The 18,148-nt window shown below is 39.6% G+C and overlaps 1 protein-coding gene across 8 annotated transcripts in view; it reads right to left on the bottom strand.

Annotated features, from left to right (window-relative positions):
• Positions 1 to 18,148, bottom strand: part of PBRM1 (polybromo 1) — a 147,576-nt gene that overhangs the window by 13,010 nt on the left and 116,418 nt on the right. For 4 of the 8 annotated variants that reach the window (XM_019505222.1, XM_019505221.1, XM_019505220.1 and 1 more), the window contains 4 exons: positions 14,925 to 15,126; positions 10,735 to 10,899; positions 6,207 to 6,353; positions 3,583 to 3,653 (listed from right to left, as the gene is read on the bottom strand). In XM_019505222.1, coding sequence (XP_019360767.1) covers positions 3,583 to 3,653; positions 6,207 to 6,353; positions 10,735 to 10,899; positions 14,925 to 15,126 — 585 coding nt within the window. The remainder of the gene's footprint in view (positions 1 to 3,582; positions 3,654 to 6,206; positions 6,354 to 10,734; positions 10,900 to 14,924; positions 15,127 to 18,148) is intronic. The other 4 variants (XM_019505225.1, XM_019505226.1, XM_019505224.1 and 1 more) reach the window with 3 other exon arrangements.

Here is an 18,148-nt window from a genome sequence, read left to right as displayed (position 1 = left end):
CAGGGTTCCGGTTTTTGGGTTTTTGTTTTTTTTTTCCAGAAGGGGCAGACACAGGGCTTATAAATATTTTCAGTTTTACATTTCTAGCTCCCAATCTTCACCCCTTACATACTTACAGACGGCCACCAAGTCCCCCCTCAGTCTTCTCTTCCCTAGGCTAAACAGTCTTAGACCCCTATGCTTTACTCAGAGTGTTTGCCCTCCAGGCCCTTAGTCATTCTTGTGGCCCTTCTCTGGACCCTTTCGGATTCTCCATGTGCTTTTGAAGTACGGCTCCCAGAACCTGACAGTGCTCCAGCGGGGGTCTCACCAGCACCAAGTAGAGAAGAAGTATCACTTCCTTAGCCCTGCTCGTGACGCATTGGTTAATGCATCCCAGTATGCTATTAGTTTATGCTGGCCAGGGCATCTCCTCCTAACTTACATTCATGTTGCTGGTTACTTCTCCCCACACGAAGCACTCTGCATAAGAATGCCATATAACTTTGTTGAATGATTATTTAGAAAAAGGGCAATGCTTTCTCTCACATAAAAACCAGAAGGCATTATCATTAGTTTAACGATAAACAGAAATGATTCACATTGGCTTAAGAGAAGATAAGAATACTGTCATTTAAAGGTAGAGATGACACTTAATTAGGTATAACTGAATTAACCAAATTAGAATTTGGCCAAGAAACTGTGGATTAACATGCATTATATTTCCAGCCAGATATTTTAATAAGAATAAATTCTCAAGTTAACTTTGGTTTTAGATCTTATTAGGGAAGACCATGTACATTAGGACAGGGGCAGGCAAAATACGGCCTGCGGGCTGCATCTGGCCCACCAGGCCATTCTATTCAGCTTGCGGAGCCCCTAAAAATTTTAAAAATTAATATTTATCTGCCCCTGACTGCCTGTTAAATATGACAGGAGTCAGTGGCATCAGGACCCAGAAGGAGCTGGTGGTAGGAGCCAGCAGGAGCTGCAGCAAGGCCCACTGGCCTTGTCCCACCCCACCCCCAGCCCAGCCCCCAACAAGAAGCTTCTGCCTTTGCAGAGGCTTCTGGTCTGGGACCCTGGGACTGTTCCCCACCTCACTCTGCTGGAGAGGGAAACTCAGGTAAGAACAGGCGGAGGCTGTGGAGGATTACTGGTGCAACAGGAGCCAGCCAGGCCCAGACAGCACCACACAGTTCCCAGATGGCAACTGTGTGGTGCCAGCTGGGCCAGGCTGGCTCTTGCTGAGCCACATGGTTCTGGCCCTGCAGCTGGAACCATGTGGTGCTGGAGCTGTGGGTGGGGAGCAGCGGGTCAGTGGGGAGTGGTGGGCTGATGGGGAGCAGTGGCAGCAGGTGGGGAAGGAAAGAAAGCATCAGGGGAAAGACAGCAGTGGCAAGTGCAGGGGTGAGGGGTGGGGTGGAAGTGTCAGTGGGTAGGAATCCATGGTCCCCAAGGGTCAGGGGCAGAGGCAGCAGGACCCAGCTGGGAACTGCAGGGGCTGAACTGGCTCCTGGTGCGTTCTGCAGTTCTGGCATTGCAGCTGGGAACAGCGTGCTGCCAGGAGGTGGCCAGCTGTGTTGGTCAGCTCCATGCCATGCCACTTTGTCCCTGGCTGCAATGCAAGGACCATAGAATGCAGCCTGGCCCCCACGGTTCCCACCTGGCTTCTGCTGCTGCCCCTACCTTTGGCATGCCTGCAGTTCCCACACTCGCAGTGGGGGAATCCATGTGCTAGAGCTGGCTTCCTTCCCTGCCCCTTGCTGTGCAGGTCCACAGACTAGGAGTGGAGGGAGCCCTGCCCCCTGTTTCCCCACGGAGTCCAGCGTGGGGTTTCCCTTGTGTGAGTGGGGGAGCTGCAGGCATGCAGTGTGGAGCCCCAATGATAGAGGCGGATGGGCAAGCTGCACTCCTCCCCCTGCACGTAGCGCTGGCTGGAACTGCGCCTCACCATGTGCCAGTGCCTACACCTGGCATGAGCTCCCTGAGCCCCTGCCAGCTGCTGGCAGTGGGGGCTGCACATCATGGGGGGAATGTCTGGGGGAGCCCTGCACCTGTTCAACATCTTCATCAGTGATTTGGATGAGGGGGGTGCAAAGCACCCTGTTCAAGTTTGCTGATGACACTAAGATGTGGGGGGATGTAGGCACAATTGAGGGGAGCAACAGGCTACAGTTGGACCTAGACAGGTTACAGGGATGGGCGGAGGAGAATAGGATGGGGTTTAACACAGACAAGTGTAAGGTGATGCACCTGGGGAGGAACAATTGGCACCATACACACAGGCTGGGGAACTCCCCTCTCGTCAGTGCGGAGGTGGAAAAGGATCTGGGAGTCATTATTGACTCCAAGATGAACATGAGTTGGCAATGTGGGGAGGCGGCTAGGAAGGCCAACTGCACCTTGTCGTGCATCCACAGATGCATCTCGAGCAGGTCCAAGGAGGTGATCCTCCCCCTCTATGCGGCACTGGTCAGGCCGCAGCTGGAGTACTGCGTCCAGTTCTGGGCGCCGCACTTTAAGAGGGATGTGGACAGCATCGAGAGGGTCCAGAGGAGGGCCACTCGTATGATCAAGGGACAGCAGGGTAGGTCCTATGAGGAAAGGTTGCGGGACCTGAACCTGTTCAGCCTTCAAAAGAGAAGGCTGAGGGGGGATCTTGTGGCCTGTTATAAACTGGTTAGGGGGGATCAGCAGGCGCTGGGGGAGTCCCTGTTCCCCCGAGCGCCGCAAGGAGTGACCAGGAACAACGGTCACAAGCTGGCGGAGGGAAGGTTTAAGTTGGACATCAGGAGGCGCTACTTCACGGTCAGGGCGGCTAGGGTCTGGAACCAGCTTCCAAGTGAGGTGGTGCAGGCTCCCACCCTGGGGGTTTTTAAGAGGAGGTTGGATGACCACCTTACTGGGGTCATTTGACCCCAGTGCTCTTCCTGCCATGGCAGGGGGTCGGACTAGATGATCTGCTCAGGTCCCTTCCGACCCTAGAAACTATGAAACTATGAAACCCCACAAACCTCACACACCCACACCCTGTCCCCACAACGCCCACCAACATATACACACTTCACAACATACCCCATGCCCTCCCACACACACATAGCCACACCTCCCCCCAAAATATAAAAGAGTAAGACTTTATTTCTGAGCTATTATATCCCTTCTATATATGGTACACAAACACAAATCATGGTAAATATTTTTTGTAATAAAATTAAAACATGTTTTAGTAGGTGTTTGACTTTTAGCGTATGATTTGTTTTTTTTTCTGGTTCTAAGATGGCAACCCCCCCTCCCAAAAGCAGTATTTCTGAGAGGCAAGGGGAGGGACTTCTGGTAGCAAAGATCAGGAATTAGGGCACAGGACTTTTGGTCCCAATAGTGACTGGGTGCAGGGGCAACTATTAAGGGGTGGTGCTACCCATGCAGCCCTCAACAGCTCGCCTAAACTCATTAAGTGGCCCTCTAGCCAAAATAATTGCCTGTTCCTGCACTAGGACAAGACTGAGACACTGATCTAATACTAACTCAGAGGGGGCACAATCATCTGCCAATAAATAAACAGGACTTTTACAGTTTCATAAATAAGGCAAAATTTCTTACCTGCTGTCCAAACGGGTTTCCTCCTGGTGCTGGAGTGCCTACCATAGAAGATACATTTTGACTTATAACACCTATATTTCAAAATATAAACAAAATTTTAGCAAAGTGATAATTTCTATTTTCTTCTTTTTATAGAGTTGTATTCTCTTATCACTATTTGATTTAATACCATTACTATTTTAGCCATGAGAGCAACATTACTTTTAAAAGAAAATTTAAAGATTAAGGAGAAAAACAGAACAAAACTGTAACACATCAGGATGCAGTATGTTAGATTTAAAATAACTGTTTCTTAATTAAAAGAAAAGAAGTTACTAATTTTCTTGTTCTTTTTACTATATTATTTCTTGACTAAATCTTGCAGTTCAAACTGTGCCTTTGTTTGACAGCAGCCACCTCTTCTAAGTAAAAATAAGAAATATTCCCATGTTCAACACTAGCAAAACCATGACATTTTTGTTTTGCTGTACCATATCATCCCTCTAATACAGAAAACATTTTTATTAAAAGTGAAGAGACTTAAATATTCTTAAGGACAAGACAGATTCACTGTATTTGTTTGCTTTATTATAACTTTCAAAACTGAAGGAAAAAAAGAATCTGTTTGCAGAAATATTTTGGAGGCATTTTCTCTATTGCTAGAAGTGTACCAGGGAACAGACAATGCAAGTCACACACAAAAATTTACAAACCTTTTTCAATTGTCCAATTCATTACATTTTAAATAAAATTGCCTGACACTAAACAGCTAAATGAAAGATACTCCTAGTGATGATCTTCTACTTGCATTTCTAGTTTTGTCATAATCAAATTACATTTATTTTAAAGTTGAAAATGAAGTATAAATTTCACCAGGTGTAATTTGTTATGCAAGAAGCAAAGTTTGTTTGGCAATACTTTTTTAGAAAACTGATATGGTTGGGAGAAATGTTGGACAACAACTTGGGCACAAAAGTGCCCTTCCTCAGGTAGTGACTCAGGAAACAAAGCATGTTGCTGATTTTTCCGGTTGGGATTAATAAACAAATATCCCCTTAAACCTAGAATACTGGAGTATATACCAAACCTTTAATATTATGCTCTTATATTTTACTGGCTTGGTGGGCAGGAGACAGACTACAGCATGCAGCTGTATCACTAAGCTAAAGTACTATTCCGACTCATGATATTAATATGAATCGTATACACCAATGAGAATGCAGGTTACACAATCAATGCTGAAAGATTGCTTTTAAAAGTGATTTGCATGCAAACACAAAGTCCTGTCAACAGGGCTATAGGTAAGCATCTATCATTACAAATGGAACTAAAGATACTGCTTTTCCCTTATAGATCAACACCTTAACTGCTGAACATAATATTATAAATAGCAAAACCAGATTACATCGTTGAGGTAAAAGGAGAAAGAATCATCAGCAAATTGGATGAAGTAAATTTTCCTAGAATAGAGAAATCAGTGACATTAGAGGCAAGTGTTACCTACATACTGAGTTTTCCCCTTCTGCCTGATAGAATAATTCACTACACTTTCCTCAAACAATTAACACAGAAGACAAAAAGAAATGGGGAAAATGCTGTCTTTTGTCAATGTAACTGTTGACATGAATAAAAAATTGATTTATTTTACCTAACTATGCTTTGAACTGACATTATTTTAAGCCTGGGACATAATCTAAGACCAGTCTTTAGCACTGTTGGATAATTTATGATCAAGGATAAGACTCCTTACAATTTTAAAATTAATCCATGAATGTGCCCAATCCCAGGTCTAAATTGCAAAGATGAGGACTGCTTCTAATTTTATTCTACGTGATGACTTAAAAATTCAGTACCAGTTTCTAACCTTATAATATTTTAATGTAATTATTTATCTGACCTATTATTGGTACATAGGTATTTTTAGTCAGATGGCTGAATTTAAACTAAATATTAAAAAAAATGCACAGATGGAAATTATTTTCATCAGGAATAGCCAGGAAGACGCCTAATATTTTAGGCCAATAAAAAGTAACTGCATTGTCTACTCACATATGAGTGTAAGAACTAAGCTGTTTTGGGGGTTTCAAATTTCTAGTAAATCAGGCTGCAAAGCCACAAGTTTTTAGCAAGTGGAATATTACATTTCAGGGGGGCACATCTACATGAGACGCTAACTGCGGAGTAGCGTGTCACAGCACAAACAGTGCTAATATACTATTGCGCAGTATGATTAGGCTCCTGTGCAGTAGAATCACTAAAAAGGTGTTCTCCAGTGCTACTGCTCAGTAACTCTGGTTACTGTGCGGTTAGTACCTGATTATACAAGTATTAAATTAAATGAGTAGTAACCACTATGTATTAATGAACATGTAGACGTATCCAGTAGGTAACTATTTTGCTGCTGGCTCACTACATATATTATTCTGTCAATGTTTATAAATATTCCATTAAGTTCAACAGACATTTAGGATCCACCTGGTATATTCAGCAGCACAGCGGGTACATTACAGCTAAACATACCTAAAAAAGTTCAGGCACAGTCAAGCAGTTAAGCTATGAACAAGCAAGCTGCAGTTTGTTCCTGTAAGAGCTAGTTAAATGGTAAGCACATGAAAATGAAATAATGAGTGAATGAACATTCTTACCCGGTGGTGGGATGCCTGGCATACCTGGCGAAAGTTGGTGGGGTGGGGGCACCCCAGGGTGAAGTGGCTGCATGCTGCCCATGCTAACAATGCCATCAAGTGGGCCCTGCAAAGGTGGCAGCACCGGTGGATAGCCACCTATCATGCCTTGAAGGACACAATAAATTTCAAACATGCATCAATAACATGCAATATGATCTAAACAATAAGACATGCACGACCCACAAATAAGCACCTTTAGTACAGCACAGCAATACTATAATTAGTATCTTATGAAAATGCACAAAAACTTAAAGTTATAAATATGATCTGCTATACTTCAGATGAATCAGTATTCAATGTATATATGTATATACAAATTTAATGTATATGTAGGTAAAAATAAATGCTGAATATTCCAATGTATATTAATACACAGAATAACATTCAGTTACAATTAAATGTTACTATGCAAGCAATTTTAATATAGCATTAAGCTCTGCCATTTGCATTCTATTAACAACACAACACTAAATGCATCAATTTATGCACATCCATACTTTGTGGAATAACACTATGGGCAAACCTAACTGGAACAAAAAGCATTCTTTGAGCACTTTTTCATAATATATATGTAGAATTCATTTATAAAAAGGTAATTTATAATGCATGCACTCAACTCAATGTCACAGCACCCAAGATTTTACTGTTGGATTTTTTTATAAACTACCTTCTGTACCAAGAGCAACAGTTTAAATGAAGGTTAAATGTTTAAGTGAAGGTTAAATATCTGATAGAAATGAATGTGCTGGACACTTTACTGAGTTACAACCTATGTTAGTCTACTGGAGTTAAATGGTGCAACATGGAACATCATCTGACAATTTTACCTCTGATACTTCCTCCAGAGAGATAGAGACAGAGAGAGCGAGAGGGAAAGCGAGAGGGTGAGCACGAGCGAGACCGAGGGCAAGAGCAAGCAAGCGAGTGGGCGGGCGAGAGAGCAAGGGAGTGTGAGAGGGAACAGGAGTGCAAAAGTGTGAGCGAGAGGGCGCACCACAGCAAGAGAGTGTGTGCAGCAACCAGCAAAAGGGCACATGTGACAGAGGGGTTGCATGGGCACGACAGAGAGGGGGTGCAAATGTGAGACAGAGTCAGAGACAGAGAGACGGGGAAAGAGAGAAACAAGAGAGACGGGGAGAAAGAGAAAGACTCTCACACACACACAGAACTAGAGAGAGAGAGACAGGGAGGGAGAGAAATGCAGACAGAGAAAAAGAGAGAAAGAGATAGGGGGTGACAGAGCCAGAAACAGGGCAACAGAGAAAGGGGATGACAGACAGACGGAGGGATGGAGACACAGAGAGAGACAGAGAGAGAGAGAGAGAGAGACTCAGAGAGAGAGAGAGAGAGAGAGAGAGAGAGAATGCTTCTGTCCTCTTTGTCAAAATCTCTCTAGACCAGGGACGATTCAGTATCTATTCATACCTAGAGTGCTGTCAGTAAACAAACCTATAGCTTATAGCTGTATTTACTTATTAAGCTCTACACCTCCAACTTGCTTTTCTGATCCCTATTTTTTTTAAGTTTTTAAATTTTGTATGATATGTTGACAGATAGCTAAGGAAACACATTTGACAGACTATGAGAAGATGACTGAGAATGACAGCATTTCTAAAGAAATGAGAGAGAAGTTTAAATATGCAAAATACTGGAGAATCTACAGTACTGTACCTGTTGAGAAACTGACCTACAGAGTGTCCATTACTCTGATAATGAACAATCCTCATAAAATAAAACTTTCAGAATACAGTTTATGGGAATAACACCAGCTGATAACTTTTCAACAGCTCTGACTAGATGCAGTCCCTTTAATTAAATGAGTTACATGCTCAGAACCAAAGAGAATTTGTAATTTGAAAAAAAACTGGTAGCTTGATCAGAAAATAGTACAGAACTGAGAAACTTTCATTGTAGCGTGCATTTCAAATGGGATCAACAATCAAATACAGCAGTTTGGTTACACCTAGATCAATCTAAATTACACAAGATATCCTCAATATTTTAGAAAATAAATTTTTTATTATAGTAGGTATCCATTTCTATTATTATTTAAAAACTTATCTGTATGAATCCATTAAATGTATTTCAATCCATATATTTTACTGAAAACACTAAAACCACAGACAAAGAATCCACGTAGTATAGAGTTCTCATGGTAGCTAAAGTCCCACTAAACCACTTTATTATAATCATCTTCAGCTCAGACATTTGAAACTTTTAAAACCTTTCCTTTTGATTACAAAAGCTTATTTTTATACATGTGCATCATTTTAATTTAAGCCTTACTCAATAACTGATTTATTTAATATACTACAGCAACATCTGTATTAAGGATCTGTTCCTATTGCTCACGCTATAGTTTTAATGACTGCTTTCAATGTCTCAACATGCAAGCTCCACCATGGTTTTTTTAAGTACAAAATAAATAAACAGGAAAGTTACATTTTTGGTCTCCCGGGTAGATGAATAACACTTTTAGAACTAATTACATCTTCCCCCTTTTTCCATTAAAACTGCATCTGTAAATAAGCTTTTGTAACATCTATTTTACAAATGACTAGAGATTTGCTCCAGAAAAGAAGTGCGTCTTGAAAGGACCCAGATTTCTCCACCAAACAGACCATAATAAAGTCCTGCAACTAGTCCCACAAAGCTTTATCATTCATATCAAAGTAATACAAGTATATATGGAATTCTTGATTTTTCTATCACTTTGATACTAACTGAAAGGTTGGGGAAATAATGAGCAAAACTTTCAATTAATTTATGTTCAGACATTTCCAAATAAAATACTTCTGTAGACTGAGAAGTATAAGACTCCATTATTTAAAATAGGCCACAAAAGTGTAAAAAAAAAAATTATAAAGAAAGTGTAGACATATTATATCAATAGTAAGGAAACTATTTGGAAGATATATGCATGATAAAGTGGAGCGAGAAGGGAAATCATTTTCATCAGCTTGTATCAAGAGTAGGGTGATAGATAAATAAATACATGCATTTGAGGAATTTACCTCAAAAATAAATATACTGAGTGTTATGTGTAGAACTTAAAATTTTCACAAAGCATTTGAAAAGGTTTCATTATGAGAATTACTGGCTATTACTGACTCCCTGAGAAAATATAAAATCAACAGTCAATTTAAAAACACAAGGGGCTGATACTGATCACTTTTTTTGCTTGAATTGACATTACTCAAAGTAAAAACATTTATTGGGGATCTAATTTATAACATGCAAATAATTTTGAGGAATATCAAAAGGCGAGACAGAAAAAATCTGAAGATAAAAAACAGCCAAACATAAAAATGAGCAACTAGATTCAGAGATACTTGGAGTTCTTTACAAGACTGACATACTAACAGAAAACTGCAATTTATCATGAACAAATGCTTTACAACTTAGATTCCATGAACCATAGAGGAACATATACTTAATTTAAATATCCATGCAGTCTACTACAAGAAAGTGATTTAGATGTTATGACAGGGGAAAAAAAGGCCATCTAGCTTTCAACACAACAGTATAACTACATCCTACACACACACGCACACACACATATGCATAAAGTATATGAAGTAAAAGAGCAAACAGAATTACTGGAATGCATAAGGGAGACTAGAAAAAGGTACCATAAGGCACTATTTAGAATTTGACTAAACTGATGTGATCACTTCTGATCAAATCTGTCACGCAATCAGAAACTGGAAAAAGAAAAAGACCTAAAGAGATCACATCTAACACACACCCCTATCAACACAGTGTGATTCCTTTTATAGATTCTCCAGTGCTTTGCCAGCCTTTGGATCCGAGTCCAGAAATAATTAATACTTCACATAGTGTCCATAAGTTCAGCTGGCTTATGACTGGTAATAAGCACAACACCTGGATGTAATGGTTTGTTGCATAAGCCCTTAAAGTGCAAGTCTATTCTGAAAAATGACTTGGTAAAAATGGCAAATGTGGGATTTCATGCTTACTGTTTTAACGATTCCAGATCAAGTCTGCTCTGTTTACCAGGATGGTGAGACTGCTGGCTCTGCAAACTCATGCTGGAATCTAAAAGGTAGGCTGGCAGTGTCACATGTCACCAACAATAAAGGATTCTTCATGTGGAGCCTACTTAATACTACCACTGATGATGCATGCACTAGAAGAAAATCCAGCTCACCTTTGGTCATGCTAGCAGGGGGTGAATGTTTACTAAGTGAATTCAATAGATATGACTGAATACAATAAATAGGGAGCAGGTCTAGGAGGAGCCATCTTTTTTTTAGTCTTTTTCAGAAGAATCCTAACTACTGAAGAGACTAATGTGGGGAAATCAGGATAATTTTTAGCTTATATTTATTTTTTAATCAAGAAAGACTGAAGATGTTGAGCTTTTTCTTCAGCAGGAATAAAGTGACCCAAGGAGTGTTCAGAGTTATGAAGGGGTTTGATAAAGTGGATGAGGAAAAAATGGTCATAGCTCCTACTTTTTTACCTGCAACAGGTGTCAACTGCTGATTGAGCATTCCCATTGGTGTTGGTGGCGGCACCACCCCCATAAGAGCCCCGACAGGAGTGCCTGCCCGGGGGGAGGAATTCTGCTGCTGTTGCTGTGCTGCTCGCTCTCTCTCCTGCTGCTCAGCAACTTTAGCTGCCCGCTCTGTAAAAGCATTTTAGATTTTCAGTTCTGTTTTGTAACCCAGAATTTCAAAATATTATCTGTTCATTAAAAAGGACTAGTAAAACACTGGCATAGTTTAGTCTAATATAAATAGAACAGATTATTTTTCTTATACAGCATAAAATTTGATTTCATTTGGCTCCAGCTAAGACTTTTAGAGAACCTATCATGAAAAATATTCCACAAAGTTTAATGTGAAGTTTTGTTTAATTATTTTTTTTAAGTCAAAGAACAGATTTGATCATAAAACCAGTGTTACCAACATGATAGCAGCAGTCCAGCACTAGGCCTAGTCCACGCTAAGAAAACTTTGCAAAATGTTTCCACTTTTGATACCACTGGTTCCCCCAGACCAATGGTAGCAATACGGGGGCCTTTTGAGTATATGTGCCACCTGCTGCTCACAGTTTCAACTCTGTAACAGTTACACTTGTCCAAAGTAAGATAAGCATTTAAAATACAAATGGCAGTCAGTGGTCCATTTATTCTAGGGCTCCCAAAGCTGTTACTAATGGTGAAGCTGAAACAGCAGTGGCAAAGGTGGGAAATATTTGCAAAATTTCCCCAGTGTAGACAGGTCCTTAGTGTTTAGAACATAACAAGCAGCAGTTTGATGGATCAAAAATACTTCCTCTGCCTCTCATTTTTCTCCTTTCCCCATTTTGGTACCCGTACAAGTTACTGCTTTTTGTTTTTATTGACAGATGTCTAACTCAAATTGTGCTGCTCTGTGGAAGCATGTGTGTCTTTAGTATTGTGAATCTGATTAATATCTACATCAAGTTTCTCACTGCTACTGTAAGAATAAAAGCTCTACTAGATAGGAATCTGACCTGAAGAAAATTTGATGTGGGAAAAAGGGGTATTCCAAACATCCACTCAAGGTGATATTTTCTGCATGCATCTTACTGATTTGTTCTCTGAGTGTTATATCCTACTGAAGCAATGAGAAGCAACAGAGAATAAAAGAATGTAGCATATGCCTTTATTGATTTTAACAGAGAATACAGACCTAAACATTTTCTTGATTTGGCAAAAGATGAAAATTATTACTAAAGGAATAAAGGCTCTCTATTAAATGAGATCAAGAAGTTCAGAAACAGAATTAAATAAGATACTAAATATTTGCTTTTACCAGCACAGAATTCCAAAAGTCTATGATATAATTATGTCTCATCAGTAACTTGTTTGTGCAACCTCAGAATAGCACAGTGAAAGACCAGTTTCATCCTTTTAGGCATTTCCTTTCTTGTTTTCACCATCAGGAAGGGGATGACGGCGCACTGCAACTTCTAAATTTAATATAGGCACCCTATGTGACTGAGCACAGAAGCCACAAAACATTTGAAGGGAATTCCTGAAGTAGGAAAGAGAACACTTCACTCTTCAAAGTAAAGCAAGTACTTAGGGAAGAAAATAGGAGAAGCTGTTCCGATTTCTCCTTTAGGTTTGGCCAGTTAAAAAACAGTCGGAAAAGAAAAAGCCCCTTAAGACACTCTGCAGACCACACTTTGGAATGCTGAGCCTCAGAGTAAGACTGTGATCCAGCTAATATAAAGCAATACTTCAGCAACGACTCTAGCCTACAATCTGTCCGTTGATGTCACAAGTGGTGCAGACCTCCCAGATGAAACTGAAAACATTGATTGCCAGAGCAGTGCAATAATGGTGGGCAAACTTAGAATTCAGTTTTGAGAATTCACCTTAATAAATAGTGAATCCAATCCTAAATCCTTTAGACTAGGCTTTTAAATCATTGGAATGATCTATCCAACATGACTAACAAAGTAGGATGTAGTCTCTCTGCTCTGAACTTAGCTCTTCCTTATAATGGAAACTTGCCTCATTTGTTGTACATCTTTATTAGTCTTTATAATATAGCTAAGCTAACCAAGGGTCATGTGCAATGCAGTCTATTTTTGCTTGAATATTGTTAAAATTGTATTACGTATTGCACATGTTCAAAATGCAAAAATTTTCAGAGGGTCAAATTCAGCAAAACCAAAACCAATTTTCACCAGAATACTGAAAGACACTTCTCACTGAGGTCTCAAATTATGCCATATTTCAACTTCCTACTCTCCACTGTAATGTCCACACTAGACCATAAATTTTATTTTCACATTATAGCTCCCCACACTCCCGCATAAAATACATTTCAGGTGTGCCCTCAGCTCCAAGCCCAATCCCCACCTCCCCTCAAAATATGGGGGGAGACGCAAGCCAAGGGCAGACCAAGCCTGATAAATTTCAGCCTGAAAACTGAAAGCTCTATGAAGTTATAAGCAAGTTTATGTGGGTGTTTAGGAGAGTTGCAGGCAGGGAGGGGAAAAGGGGAAAGAATTAAAATGGAAGCACTTAGGCAAACTTGGATGGACACTGCTGCTACCACTATGATACACTAGCACAGTGGTTCTCAAACTTTTTTTTCGCGGGCCACTTAAATTGCTGAGGGTCTCGGCAGACCACTTAAACTTTTTTTTTGTTCTACAAAACAAAGCACACAAACTCATATTTTAATATCAGTAGTCTTACCTTACGAGTACAGATATTCTCGATTATTCCGCAACCTTTCTGCGGACCATCTGAATGGAGCTCACGGACCAGAGTTTGAGAACCTCTGCACTAGCATATTCCACTGGAAAAACAACTAACTCAATCTTCTCCAGAAGGTTTTAAATATGCACTAGCTATCCTACTGTTCTCCAGAGGTAGGACATAAGGAAAACCTGACATTAATCATGCCATGCAAATGGATAGTGATGTATACACAAACTACAATATAAGAAGGGGAAAAAATCACTTTTGGTACTTTCACAAACACAGCATTATCATTTCCTTTATGTAGTCTGCAACAGAAAATCTGTAGCTGACAAGTGGAGCCTTGTTACCCTCTAACATTACAAAAAGGCATTATTGCCAATCCAAGGAGGACAGATAGTGACAACATGCAAACTTCCAATATGAAAACCAAAGCTGCTTTTAAATTATGAGCATGCAAAAGAGTCACCAAAAGTCAAACACAAACAAAACCAATCAACAAAAAAAGATAAAAGAAAAAAATACTATTCAAAAGATAGCAAACATAACTTAAATAGTCAAGTAATATTTTTTCTAGGGCTGAAACCTTTCCAAGTTATGTATTGTATTAAAAACAGTGCAATAATACTCTGAAAACTAAGTTTTATAATGGAAAGGCTGGAATTATCAACTATAGTGGCAACAGTGAGTTTCAACAGAGCAGTTCCAAGTGAGGATTTATCTGCACCCAGGTGGAAATTTCTTGTAGCACATTACATGAATTTGACCAAAAGTCAAGACATATGGTCAATGTTGGGTAAGAAGGGAAGAAAGAAACAAATGAAGAAATGTGTCTTTTGGAGCATTTTCTGAGTTCAAGGGTATAGAATATATCAATCCAAAATCAGTTACAACTAGTGGCTAATGCTGAGTGTCAAATGACTATTTCACAAGCAGTATAATGGATTCTGTATCCTATGTTTTTATTCTACTACTCTTATTTTGATAAAATTTTGCATTAGCCTGATTTAAAATAGTACATGTAAAAAAGGAGTCCTTTGACTATTTTATGCCTTTTTACTTTCTTCCCTATACTCTGAACAGTTTCCTACTTCTGGTCCACATAGTTCTATGGCCTTCTTTCTTCCCGTCTTTCTATACAGGCTTCCTCCCATCTCATCAATTATCTTCATGCCCACTCACTCCTGAATTGTTTCCGTTTTGTTTGTCTGGGTAAAACTGAAATTTATTTCCAACACATTTCTCAGTTAACACATTCATATATTGTACTACATAATTAGATGCATGTTCCATATCATTATGAACATTCCTTAATATAAACATCTATTTAAATATTTGCACAGAAATTGTTACAAAGAAGTCATCTTCCTTTAATAGTGAAACCTGTTATTTGAATAAAATTACTGAATCTCTTTAGAAAGGAAAAAGTAATCAGGGAAGAATATATACCATTTCTCATTTACCTTCATATTCTGCTTTCTTGGTTGCTTCCAAGTTTCTCCATTCAGTTCCTACAAGCCTGCTGAGCTCTCCAAAAGAGTAATCTGGGTGCTGAGCTTTAATCACAGCTCTCATCTCACTGCTAAATAGGATGTAACCACTCATGTTGATCTTCCTTTTCGATCCCTCCTTCTTGGCACTTCCTTTGACAGACTTGGGAGTGGACTGTGAGAAAAAGTGGTTATGACCACAAGTGTACAACAGAAACTTCAAGGCACAAAAGCCTTAGTTGTATAAAGTATAACTAAAAACTTTCATATGACTACTGGGTTTCAGGAATATTTGTTCAACAGCTGTTCTTCCTTGCAGCATGTAAAAAGGGGCTGGGTCTCACAAAGAGTGATCGCTTTATGAGAAATACATGTGTGTAAGATACAGAAAAAAATACATTCCATTGGCTTTTAGCCTTTCCATACATAAGACTGACCTCATAATTGAAATGTGGGAAGATTCTGTGTGAGGGAACAAAAAGTGTGTGGCATTAGCCAACATCATTCCAGACTGAGCAAGAAGACTTTCTAAACCAGGAACGCCCTGTGACCAAGCAAGCCAATTAGGAAAGCCAAAAACATAACATAAAAGAACAAATCTCATATTTCTACATCTTGGATTTCTTAAAAAATACTACTGACTATTAACTAGCTCAGTCAATATAAAACCCCACTTGTATTGCTGTGCTGTCATTTGCATCCTGCTGTATTCCCTCTTGACTTGCAGTCTACAGTTATTTTCCTGCAACTCAAAAAGAACATTTTTCTCCTTAAAACAAAGTAAAACAGACCCTACTAAGCAGATTTTTAAAAATGAAACAGACATATTGTTTACTTGGGCTCTTCAAACATCAAAAAGTCCCATGTCATTTAAAGCCAAGTTGCCAATTTAGTGAATGTACAAAGTGAGCCCAACAATAAATTCTTCTCTTGGGGCCAAACACTAAGATAATTACACCCTTTAGCTTACTTGCTTTTTCTGCACCCAAATTATTATGAAGTTTCAATCAATCAGTCCAAACAACATTAAAAACTCTTTCAGTTGATATCCATCCATTTGAAAAGGACTGGAGAACTTTCCTAAAATTACAAAAACCTTCAAGATTCAATATACCCAAGTTTTCATATCCATAATTTTCATCCCTTTGAATACAACAATGCAACTAAATCCTTCTGTCATAGATTTTTGTCAGAAAACTACACCTTCAAGTGAGAAGAAATAAGCTAATAATTAAATATCAGTATTAATTTTTCAGCCTTTTCATCCTATTTAAGCCAATATGACTGACCCCTATTGCAGATCAGTTGCATTTGCTACTCAACATTTTTCCATCTTTATCTTTGTTTTAAGTGTCTCTAGCTCTTTGCTCTTAATTTGATCAAGCCAGACTTTCACTAAAATTGAGAAAAAGGTACAGGAGCCTTCCTTTTCAATTTGTCAAGCCATTCTAACACCACTTTCAGTTATCTTGATTAGTTTACTGCCTGTCTATAGATTTCTTTCCTTATTATATATAATGCTTTCTATGTTTTGAGTGGAATCCTAATGTGTACAATTTAGCATGCTTAAGGCAGGTGGGCATAAATATACCCAAATATAGTTTCCTGTTAATTTCCTTCACATTTGAAACTGAGATATACATCCTTTTTCCAATTAACTAATTATGGGGGTGAAGTTAGTTATGAAAGAATGTCTCTGTAGATTTGGAACTATGGTACATGTTAATTATTTTTCAGTGAGGTCTAGATAATGCCTTCAAAACCAAATCAGATACAATATTCTGTAATTTACTTTTCAGACACAAGCAGTACTTCTGAGTACCCTCTGAAGGTGCTTATAAACCATGAGATTATCATGTTTAATCAATCAGCATATATTAAAATTAATATTGATTCCTTTCGTTTTTCCTTAAAATGTAATTCTCTTCCTTCAATTAAAAAAGTGAAATATGAATGTGTATGTTTAAATTCAACTATAGCTTAATATACAGGATGGACAGTTTCATTTATGTAAATTGTTCATCTCTGCTACACTGAAGACAGAATTAGGATGTAATGTTCTTACCAAGCTTGGTCTTTTCCTTTCCACTGTTTCCAGTACTGACTAATCACTGTACTACTTTTCCAAACATCTCTTAAAATTTCATTATTTACCTCCTTTCAGCAGAATTATGGTAGGTGGAGATTAGCTAAACACAAAGTTGCAAAGGAGGGCAGAGTATGCTCAAGAGCGAAAACTGAATAAAGTTTGAGAACATCATTAGTCTCTGCAAATCCCTACTTGAACTGTCTTCTGCAGCTGCAGCTGCTGTGCCCGCCACTTCAGCTCTGCCCCACAGTTTCTTTCTCAAAAGCCACATGACTCAGAGAAGGAAGGTATGTTAGTGCTCCCAGATTTCAGGGCATTTTTGGGGCTGCTCCAGGGGGATGCAGGAGTGGCCTTGCCTCAGCTGGGTTCCATTTTATCCCCGGCAAGCTAAATACATCAGTATCTGTTTGAACTACTTTCTGCTGTTGCCAGGATCTTGATAATATTCACATTTTGAGTTCAGAGAAATCATTGTTCCATTACTTTAGACAAAAGCTGTGCAACAGGCAGTCTGTGAGCAGTTAGTACGAGGCCCATGGGTCCCTGCACTCATCTCACACCGATGCACAGCAGGAAAGGGGGCCCAGGGAGGGCCATGCATTGCTGGCACTGCCCGTGAAGTGGAGGGCAGGTGAATGCACACTACTTGTGCAGCCCATGGCTGCAGGAGTAGCAAGATTCTGGAAGCTTACTCCCACTGAGTATGGTTTTATGGTGTATGACTCCCAGCCACACCAAAGTTGGACAGCACAAGTTAGCTCAATTTCCTATCACGTCCTTCAAATTTTATATTTGTGGCGTGGGCTCTGGGCAGCTGCAGCGAGGCAGCCCCAGTAGCGAAGAGGACGGGCCTCTTTTCTGTGCTGAGTAGCAGCTTCTGCCCAGCTGCTGCCACTGCTCAGCATTGGCAGGTATGTCTGGAGTAGGTGCGGGGTGGGTGGGGGCAGGGCTATGCACACAGGTTCTGGCTGGTCTGGACCTGGTCTGCTCCACTGGTCAAAATGTTGTGCACGATTAATGTAATTAACAGAATAAAACGTTAATTTGTTTTTGCATTAACAGTGTAAATTAATTGTGATAAACAGCCCTAAAAAAAAAAAAAAAAAAA

Source organism: Gavialis gangeticus, unplaced genomic scaffold (assembly GCF_001723915.1).
Source record: "Gavialis gangeticus isolate Ggan-Ray unplaced genomic scaffold, GavGan_comp1, whole genome shotgun sequence".
Lineage (NCBI taxonomy): Eukaryota > Metazoa > Chordata > Crocodylia > Gavialidae > Gavialis > Gavialis gangeticus.
Note: the sequence above shows the minus strand (reverse complement) of the source record. Positions and strands in the feature narration are given on the sequence as shown.